This window comes from Halyomorpha halys, unplaced genomic scaffold (assembly GCF_000696795.3).
Source record: "Halyomorpha halys isolate HHAL.00 unplaced genomic scaffold, Hhal_1.1 Scaffold384.1, whole genome shotgun sequence".
NCBI lineage: Eukaryota > Metazoa > Arthropoda > Insecta > Hemiptera > Pentatomidae > Halyomorpha > Halyomorpha halys.
The window spans coordinates 75,141-86,041 of NW_027107790.1; the positions used below are offsets into that span (position 1 = coordinate 75,141).

The window sequence follows — 10,901 nt, forward strand, 5'->3', positions numbered from 1 at the left end:
GTCTTTATTAAGACGTATAATAAGAAAAATCTAGTGTGGAGAGTGCATAACACAACTTTAACTTAACACTACTTTGAATAAAAATTCATATAAAATATAGTTAAGTGAAAAGAAAAACTTCAGTTGGCTTCATACTGTCATGATGTACATTCTGTTGTAGTGTTTGTACTAAATCTATTCTTCATTTTTTTAAAATTCGTTTTTATGTTTTTATTTTATTTTCTTATATAAGACAATAATGGAACCTCCAACACTTTTCTGATGGTAATACAGATGTAGAGCAATGTAAGGATGAATCCAGTCTGAAGAAAAGAAATCTTGAAGCTACTAAATCCTAAAGTTCCTAACACCAGTTAAAAAAATGCGAAAATACTATCAGGAAATTATTCCTCTAAAAGTGAAAGTGAGCTACAGTTTCAAACTTTGTGATGATATATATGGCTACAACTTGGGATTTGCAAATAACACCTACTTTTAAAAATGTTTATTTATGATCATTACAAACTATGAAAGTCAACCTCTAAAGTTATTTGGATATCTTTGAAATTGAAGGATGTATGCCATTTTAGAATCTTGTACCCTTAATGTCATTATTATCTTTTAGACACTTCATAAACTGGAATCTAGGAGATATGGTCATTTTTTTCATTGTTTTTCTGTTAAAAATATTGGTAAGTCTGTCGGTGGAGTATTTATTCAGAAAAATCAAAAAAAGTAGTCCTGCAAACAAGTAAGGTATGATCTCGCTGATTTTGCTCAAAAAAATTTTTTTTTGTGATTCTATATAAAGAAAGATGATTAACAAATATCCAACCATTTTGTCCAATGGACCTAGAAAACAAAGGAAAAATTAAACACCCTGAAAATCCTTCATGTTATATTTCGAGTTTGGAAAATGATATCGAGATGGGACTTCCACCAAAATTTGTTTTCTCAAGTAGAGTATACGAAAAATGCATAAGTTGCATAAAAAATAATAGCTTTTAATTAAATAGTTTTTTTAATGTATAAATTATCTAGTAAACTATTCTTATATATTTTTCATACGAAAACTGAAAGATTTTGATTCTGCAGGCCAAAAAAAAAAAAAAATTATATTGAAAATATAAAAACTTTTTTTTTTCAGTTCCAAGGAGATTCAAAAATTTTAACCCATGAAATTACAGTTCAGTTTGAACTTCTATTTACTCTTCAGTTTAAGGAATACAGGTAAAATTAAGGATAAATGAAAGATGACAACAAATAATTTTCAAAAGTTAAAGGAGTTAAAAGGAGAAAATGATGACAGAAAATATTTGAAAAGTGAAATAAATGGTAAAAGAACAGCTAAAATGTTAAAAGGATGTAAAAGATGCAAAGTATTAATAGAAGGAGTTTGCAAACAATAATAATAATAACAAATAAATTAATAATAAATATATTAACAGTAATAACTATTTAAAATCGAATAAATAAAAAATAGATAAATTAAATAAAGGGATAAATAAATAAATATAATGATAAATGACTCCTTTAAACCCTCACATTCTGGCTGAAACGTTGAAACTAATTTATTTTATTAGTTCCATTATTTGGGAAAAGAAGATGGTCGGGTGTATGGTCAGTGAAGAACAAAAATAAGTAGAATAAAATAAGTTCTACAAATAAATTTGTAACCTTTATTTACAGGGAAAAATAAACACTTTTCCCTTAATACTTCTCACTTCATTTATTTTTATTTTTAATGACATTTCGGACAAACTTTACATTATCTAATCTAAATTAATTATTTGGAATTTTAATGTATTTCTCTCAAGCAAAAAGGGAAGCAAACCATCGAAGAGTATGCTCTCGCTGAATGCTCTGAAGGTTTATGCACCTTTACCCCTCAACAGGGACTCTAATTAATTCATTCCCATGGAACAAACACTTGATTATGTTTATTGAGTAAATATTACAGAATACACTGGTTAGATTATTACTTACGAATCACAAGGGTCAACTGTGATTCCTCTAGGTTTATCTGATGATGTCAATTTGACAATCGTCAGAGGCCCAGCTGAGATGTTGCTGAGGTCAGCTTTATATATTGTTGCAGCATTGTTGCATGTCCAATAAAGAGCATTTTCAACTGGACCATATGTTATTCCTTCAACACTACCTTGTCCTGTCAAAAAAAAAAAAATTACAATAATAAAAAATAAAAGTGAATAATAAATAAATATTACAGTATATTATAATAAAATATTTTTACCATCAGTTTGCAAATATGTAAAGAAAGGTAAGAGCACATACTCACTTTTACCCAAACTGTTAGCTGGATATGATAGGAAAATGATGGACATGCACTTATGAAGGGTCTATCCAGGGGACATTATAAACTCTAGAAAGTATGATTGCCATGCGATAGAAAGTGGATGCCATTAGCCTTGTGATCAACATTTTCTCGAAAGTAATGAAGGAGTAAGGTGGAAAATGCATGCAAACAAGAATTAGGTTATAAGCATCTTACATATAATATTTTTAACACACAGGAACGTTTTCTATGTACAGCAGTGTCTGCTTGTTTTTCGGGGTTTTTGTAACTTAGATAACTGGTGTATTTCTATAAAAAATCCAGAAAATAGTATTTTCAGGCTACTTTTAGCCACAGAAAGTGGAGGAGAATATTGTAATCAGTAACATAATTTTATCTGTTAAAGGCCAGAGGATATAGACCAAAAGAGGGGGTGAATGCTAATTAAATATAGAAAAACTATAAATGGTTTTAACCCCTTCATTTCCATGTAAAAAGTGTTTATACTAAAGCTGATGGGACTGTTGGTTTTAAGGAATCACATACCACATTTACATTAAGAAATGTTTTTTAGTTGAGTCTTTTGAAGAAACTATATACTTACATAAAAAGAGACAAAATAACACAGTTATGTGTAGTTACACACAAATGAATGATGGAATAAGGAACAAAAAATTGTTCTTTAACTGCGTCTCTTTAGAACAGAAAGGAAGAAATAATTCCAGTTCTGTAAGATTTAGTTGAATCTCAATCGTCATTGCTCACCTTATGTTAATCTCCCAGAAGCACTAGGATGGTAAGGGATAGTTAAAGCATTATAATAAAACATCATGAAGATTAATTTCTGAGAAAAAACTAAGAGGCAATCTGATTAATACTTAGCTATTAAGAGGCTGAAAGCCATTTCTCTTTCATAAAATAATATTGGTACCAAGGAGGAAATATAAAGAAGCAGAAATAAATAAAGATTTCCATGCACTAGTAAAAAAACAACATATAAATAAAAATAAAAACATACTCTCAATGATGACTTTGTGGTTAGTTCCATTAAAATGAACAGCATTGATTGATCCTCTCTGTATATCAGAATAAAATAAAGTTTTCCTTTCATAGTCATAAGCAAGACCAATAGCATTACGCATAAGATTTGTATCATGAATAGCACGGAAGGGTGCATTAGCATTATTAGCATCTGTTATGTGAATAGATTCAATCTTAACAACTTTTGAATACATAAGGAAAATGTCGTAATCTGAAACATAGAAATATATGAGAAAATATTCAATTATTCAATCAAATTATAAAAATACAGTTTAGACATAATAATGATTAGAATCAATATATATATATATATAAGTTATGGCCTAGGTATATCAGCTGACAGGCCATATCAGTTTATCAAATGTATATAAATAGAGATTCTGGACCCAATAAAGGTATTCTGTTATTGAAAACCATGCGAGTTATTTTGTATCTTTTTGTTTACAGTTAGTGCTCGATGATACTTATCTGGCGCCAAAACCCAGGATTTCTAGATACGGAGGAAACAGCTGATTCTAAAAACTAATTTTTTTTTTTGTTTACTTCTGCTCTCTTCACCTACAATATAGTTAAGTGAAAAGAAAAACTTCAGTTGGCTTCATACTGTCATGATGTACATTCTGTTGTAGTGTTTGTACTAAATCTATTCTTCATTTTTTTTAAATTCGTTTTTATGTTTTTATTTTATTTTCTTATATAAGACAATAATGGAACCTCCTTTTATATGAATTTTTATTCAAAGTAGTGTTAAGTTAAAGTTGTGTTATGCACTCTCCACACTAGATTTTTCTTATTATACGTCTTAATAAAGACATAAAATAAAGGCCAAAATGTTGCCACTAATAAATTATAAGTGTTTCTTATAATTTGTGTTCTCTTCATTAACCAACTAACTTCTCTTTATTATAACATAATAAAGGAATATAACATTTAGTCATTTATTCAAAAGTGAAATCCTGATAATTGGAAATAAATATTACTAAGTATTAACCGTGATAAAATTTTTCCAAATCTTGAATCTGAATGATATGCTCATGAACTTCTATTAAAAAATATCTAATTAAGATCCTAATCCTGCATATAAACAATACCTAAATTTTAAATTCACAATTTATTTCCATCAAAGTAGAATTTCTCATGTTTATTTATGTTGTTCTTTGCTGACCGCACCCCCCGACAAACTTCTCCAATCATTAATCTACGGTCAACTATCTACACCTCATTATAGCTTATTTTGTTTTAAAGGCCTTAATTTATTCAAAATTCCAAATATAGTTCCCTTGTAATATATTTACTGGATTTATAAATTAAACATACCTAGGGGATACATGATTTATAAAACGCATCAATTTTGTTAAAACACACATTTATATTTAAATCAAAATGAAGGTTTTTAGCACTTTATAACTAATATTCTGCCTAATTCATCTAATTGACCTAAATTATAGTACAGGTTTTTGACTGACTAATAGCCATTCGACTTCAACTCATCCAACTCACCTGATCTAGCACAAACAGATTTAAACCAGTTCTTGGTTAAGCAAAATTCATTACTAGGAAGCATTTAAATTATTCATAAATCTTAAGCACATTAGAAAGTTTATTATTCCATGTAATAACAAGTTCTGGGAAGAATACGATAATAGGAAACACATACTGAAATTACTCAGAAGATTGTGAGTATTTAAAATAAGTGGACCATACATAAGTGGTTTAAGTTATTAGCATGTGCCTGAATTTCTTTTAACTTTCACCATTAACAATAATGATAACAAAAACATTATAAACTTATATTATATCCAAACATTTAAAATTTAGAGTTGTAGTAAATATGTAAGACTGATGTACTGAAGATGTTTTTACAGGCTTTTTTTGAAACAATAATTGGGATACTACTTACTTTTATTTATGTTATAATTATTATATATATGTATATATAGTTGACCGTAAAGATTTAAATATAAGATGGTCAGGGTTGCGTTCAAAAAAAGAACAAATAGTTTAAAACTATTTTAATGTCCGATGTTTTATTCTTTTCTTAACAGGTTGAATTTACCAAATAAGTTATTTGAAATAAAGGCGTAAAACCTATTGGTTAAATCAAATAAGTAAACCTCATATAATAACATAATAAATAATCTGTTAAAAATATAAATTTTATTTGATGTTATCCATTCCATCCTTTGCTTCTTTTATTCTCATTACCTCATTTCACTTTTGTAATATTCATAATCCATGGTCACCTTCTGCTTATTTCTATTATCAGCCAATTCATTGAATTTCCACCTTCAGACAATCAGTTTAACCAGTACTTTGGTTCAACCGTTCGCTTTGAACAGCCCTAATGAAGCCCTGCAAAGTGGGGCAAAACATCGAACATTAAAATAGTTTTAAACTATTTGTTCTTTTTTTACCGCAACCCTGACCATCTTCTTATATATAATTATTATAATGCAAAATTTCTATTAGTAATCTCTTACCCAAGCACTTTGTTCTATCCTCAGAGACATACCCATGAGGGCAAACACAAACAGGTGAGGAACCATTAAAAAGGCATAATGCAGGGCAAGTATGGTTGGAACAAGGGTTGGTACCCTTTTGACGGGACATTGAGAACACAGTCATGTCTTTAAGAGAGTCTCCTAATCCTGATGCTAATACTGAGGTGATGTTACTGTTCAAGTTATACTTCCTAATACTCCCCTTTTCTTCAACCCTAAAATGAAAAGTTTTACTGTTAAGTAAAAACAAATTAAAATAATATATAATGGTTTGTTAATTGTTTCATACATTAAGAAGAAAAACATATAAATAATACACCCTTTTACTTTAAACAAAAGAAAATATACATTTTTTTTTTTTATTCTATTCTTAACAGGTTGAATTTACCAAATAAGTTATTTGAAATAAAGGCGCAAAACCTATTGGTTAAACCAAATAAGTAAACCTCATGTAATAACATAATAAATAACCTGTTAAAAATATAAATTTTATTTGATGTTATCCATTCCATCCTTTGCTTCTTTTATTCTCATTAACTCATTTCACTTTTGTAATATTCATAATCCGTGGTCACCTTCTGCTTATTTCTATTAACAGCCAATTCATTGAATTTCCATCTTCAGACAATAAGTTTAACCAGTACTTTAGTTCAAACTTTATCCTTCATCCAATGTGAGAGTGTTACTATGTTGATCCCATCGCACAGAATCTGAATTTCAGACACGATGGTACAATTTTCTCGCTTTTATTTTTTATCTCCTTTTTCTTCCTCTTTCCTTATTTTTAATCTTTTAATGTATTCTATTACATCTTTCATATCTTATTTAGCTTATGATTATCATCACATCTTATTAATTTCTGTTTAACTAAATATTCTTGAAAAATAACTTTTATATTCTTATTTTTGTTTAGAGTTTTTTATGTATTTTATTATATTTTACTTTGCAAGTTAAATTGAAATGACACACATTAAATACAAGTTTATACTTATCAATGTTTTCTTCTTTGGCCATACACCCAACTGATTTCTTCCTGATTAATCATTGGATATAAGATGAGGTCACCAGGCAATGCTTATAGATATGTGTAATAATGAAAAATAAGGGTACTTATATAAAAAACAAGCTCCAGCAGCAGGAAATTAAAAAAAATTAAAGTTCCTACTTATACTACTATTATTCCTGCTTTAATAGGATCAAAGTTGTTCAATTCGTGTCGCTCAATAGGGATAACCCTCAACAGAACCTTTTCAATAGAGTTTTAAAGTATCCACCGAGCTTTTTTTATTAACTAGTACCAAAATTATCAGGAATTAACCCTGACTTGCTACCAGTGTATAAATCTAGTATAATCCAAAGGTCTAGTAGTCCATGTATAATAATTAGATAAGGGAGACTTTGTAGTAGGAAACAGTGGGAGTATCAAGAGAAAAATTTCTGAAATCTTGATTAGAGTAACACACAGACACTCTTTTTTTCTTAGATTGTATAGCTACAATACAGGGCAAGAGTACTAAAATATCTTCTGTATAAACTTTCCAAATATAAGATGTACATTACAGGAGATAAGAAGGTTAAGCTCTGGAGTTATGAAGCAGAGAGGTCATCCAAAATACTACAGCTGCCACCAGAATCAGTACATCTCGGGAGTAGGTTTTGTCGTGATTGGTAATATGAGGGAGCATGTCATAGATTTCAAACCTGTTAACCATTGGTTATGCATGCTAAGAATTAGGAGCAGATTCAAAAACTATTCTATGGTTTCGGTTCAAGCACTCACTACGGTGGCAGATGAGTAGGCAAAGGATGTTTTCTACCATGATTTAGAAAGGGTGGTTGAGGAATGCCCATGCCATATCATGAAGAGAGTTCTGATGGACCTTAATATTCAGATCATAAGAGATCATGTTCTTTTGCCTATAGTAGGAAGGCACAGTTTGAACATTAATGATATTGGCACACAGCTGGTGATTTTTGCCCTGTCCCAGAATATGATGGTTGGTAACATTATGTTCGATCGTAAGTAGATCTATAAAGCCACGTGGGTTACCCAAGACAATACTAGCAACCAGATTTACCATATTCTGGTTATCAGGAGACAAAGGTCTCATGGCAGTGAGAACTTTTAGAGGAGCAAATGTTAATAGCAATCACTATCTGATTTTATCATGCACTCAGGCAAAAATAAAAAAATGCTCATAAAACTAAAGCGGCTTGAATGGAAAGAATAACTACTTGGGTACCATGTGAATCAGAGTACAAAGAAAAATTTGTCAAGAGGTTAAATAAAGCTTTAGAACTGAGTCCTTCTAAAGATATGTATGGAAAGGGAATCAATGAAAAAATGCTATCAAATGAAATACAGAATGGGGCTATGAATGGAAGAAAACCACCAGAGGTCTAGATAGTTTAATCTAGAATGCCAAGCAGTTACAGAAAGGGAAAATGAGGCCTAAAAGAGAATGATAGAGAAGTACAGAACTTGCCAAGCAGTTAAGAAATATGAAGATAAAAGGGCATAAGAGAAGTGTTTTCATAGAAGAAAAAATAAGGAAAAAGAATTGAAGAAAATAAAAGAAATTGAATACAAGACAAGTCGGGTGGACACTAGAGCCTTTTACAGGAGTATAAATGCCCAGGGCTAGGAATTTCACCTGAGAAACAATACTTGTCAAAGAAACGATGGATCACTAATTACAAAGAAAGAAACCATTATTGGCAGATAAGTTTGTAGCTTAAAAAGTATTCTAGTAGCTTCTGAGGACTCAAATATGGAAGGTGAAACTCCTGTTCAGAGCAATAGCTTTTAGTTTGTTCAAGAGCTGAATGAATATGAAATTAATGATCCAATCTTAAAACTATAAAACAATAGAGCCTCAGGATCAGACAGAATAACTGCAGAACATTTGAAGGCTGGTGGTAATGAGTTACTCAAAGTTATCAATGACCTTCCCTATAGCATTTGTATAACTAAGAATATTTCAGATGAATAGTAGTCAAGCATTATCGTCCCTCCATTAAAAAAGAGATCTAACTAATTGCAATAATTATTATGGCATATTTCTCCTGAACTGGACATAAAAAAAATTATCTGACATCAACTATTAGAGAATAATTATGGAGAAAGAGAGATAGGAATCTACCAGTATTTTTTATGGGAAGGATATCAACCAGAGATCAAATCTTTGCTTTAAAGATGCTACTTCGAAGAACAGAAAGATCCTGAGAAGAATAATTGGTCCGATAAAGGTTGGTGACTACTAGAGAAGATGGAAATATACAAGCTTTTTGGGGAAGCTAATATCATCTGGTTTGTAATGATTGGATGTCTTCGCTGGGCTAGACATATTGCCCGGATGAATATAGATGATACCCCAAAAGCATCCTAGAAGGAATCCTTCTCTGAGCCAGAGGTAGAGGATGGCCAAAACTCAGATAGGAGGATTGTATAGCACAGGATGCCAGAACACTGCTAGGAGTAAGAAACTGGAGATTAGCAGCACAGGATCAGAATAACTGGAAAATTTTAGGGGGGAGGCCAAGGCCCAAATCAAGCTTTAGCTCCTAGGAAGGAGGAATAAAATCACAAGCGGTTGTATTCCTTTTGCTGTATAGCTGTATAGGATCAACAGTATTTCAGTTCAATCTAGTACTGGTGATAAGGGCCTCTGGTATGAAAAGAAACAGTATAATTCTCACCACATCAGTTCAAATTCTAGCCAAAGCAGATGATGTAGATATCATAGCCAAATCACAAAGGGCCTTGGAAAAGGCCTTTCTAGCAGCAGGATAGAAGATGTGTCTGCAAATCAACCATGCAAAGACCAAATATATGGTTGCCAATCCCTTATGGCCACCAATTTCTGATTGATACATTTAGAAGTTGCGCGTTAAAAAGCATAACAGTTTCGTTCATCTAGGGTCTCTAGTCTGTGTGGACAATGAACTCAACCCAGAGGTACAGGGAAAAATTACCACACCAAAATAGATATTATTTTTATCTGGCCAAAACATTAAGAAGCCATTTGTTGTTGAGAAACACAAAAATCTCACTATATAAAATATTCATCAAGCCATTATCTCCCCTAAGAATGGATGGAGACTCACCTACTAAGAAATTATTATTTGGATATATGGAAGAAAAAGAAAGAGAAAATGACCACAATTGAGATAGGCAGACAACATTAAAGCTTAAGCAAAAAAATTTCAAACAGTATAGAAATTTTTTTGGAAACAAGAGCTTTGCAGACCCTTATGTAAAACAGAGAATTTGAGGAGATGTATTGATGAGGTTAAGACCCGTACCATGTTGTAGTGCCTGTAATATTTATCTTTTACAGATAAATACAATTGTTTTACAATTTCTCCTCTCTCTTAAACATATTATTTTCAATATAGGTGTTCAGGTACAGCCTCTGAAATTTTTGAATTCCCAACTTCTTAACTAAAAATAACTACGAAGGTGGGTATTTTAAAAATAAACTTAACTATTCTTGGCAGTAAAAGAAAATTATAATTAAAAATATAGACAAATGATAATAATATAGCTAGAAAAAAAATAGACTTATAGATAAAATTTATCGAAAAAGCAAGAATAAGAGAAGACAAATTTATAACTAAGATACAGACAACTTATAATAATTTCCTTTATATCTATAAATAAATATTAAATTTACATTGACCAGTTTGCCTATAGATTTCAGGAAATAAGACTGTGATGAGGTGAGTAGTTTTTTGAAGCTTATAATTCAATTTTATAAGTAGTTTTTGCTTTTAAAATTATCAGTTTTAAAAAACAAAGGCTTTTGGGCCAAACGGGTAAGATCTTACAAGAATTTTGATAAATTATTGTTACAATAGGTAAAGCTGTAAACAAATTATATTGTTCATAAACTGTTTCAGTAATCTATATGAGGAGAAGATGGTTGAGAAATAAGAATTTCCTTGATTATGTTATTTTCGTTACATATTTAATTACCTATATATACGTTTTATTTTCCACTTCTTTCATCACTTTATTTTTAATAATTTTCATTCTGTATAATTATTTACTTGTATCATTCTATTTATATTTTCTCTTTTAA

The 10,901-nt window shown here is 30.4% G+C and overlaps 1 protein-coding gene across 3 annotated transcripts in view; it reads right to left on the minus strand.

Moving 5' to 3' along the window:
- LRP1 (LDL receptor protein 1) overlaps positions 1 to 10,901 on the minus strand; it is a 273,932-nt gene that overhangs the window by 74,198 nt on the left and 188,833 nt on the right. For all 3 annotated transcript variants that reach the window (XM_067046122.1, XM_067046121.1, XM_067046123.1), the window contains exons 42-44: positions 5,797 to 6,032; positions 3,294 to 3,527; positions 1,966 to 2,146 (exon numbers count right to left, since the gene is read on the minus strand). In XM_067046122.1, the coding sequence (XP_066902223.1) occupies positions 1,966 to 2,146; positions 3,294 to 3,527; positions 5,797 to 6,032 (651 nt within the window). The remainder of the gene's footprint in view (positions 1 to 1,965; positions 2,147 to 3,293; positions 3,528 to 5,796; positions 6,033 to 10,901) is intronic.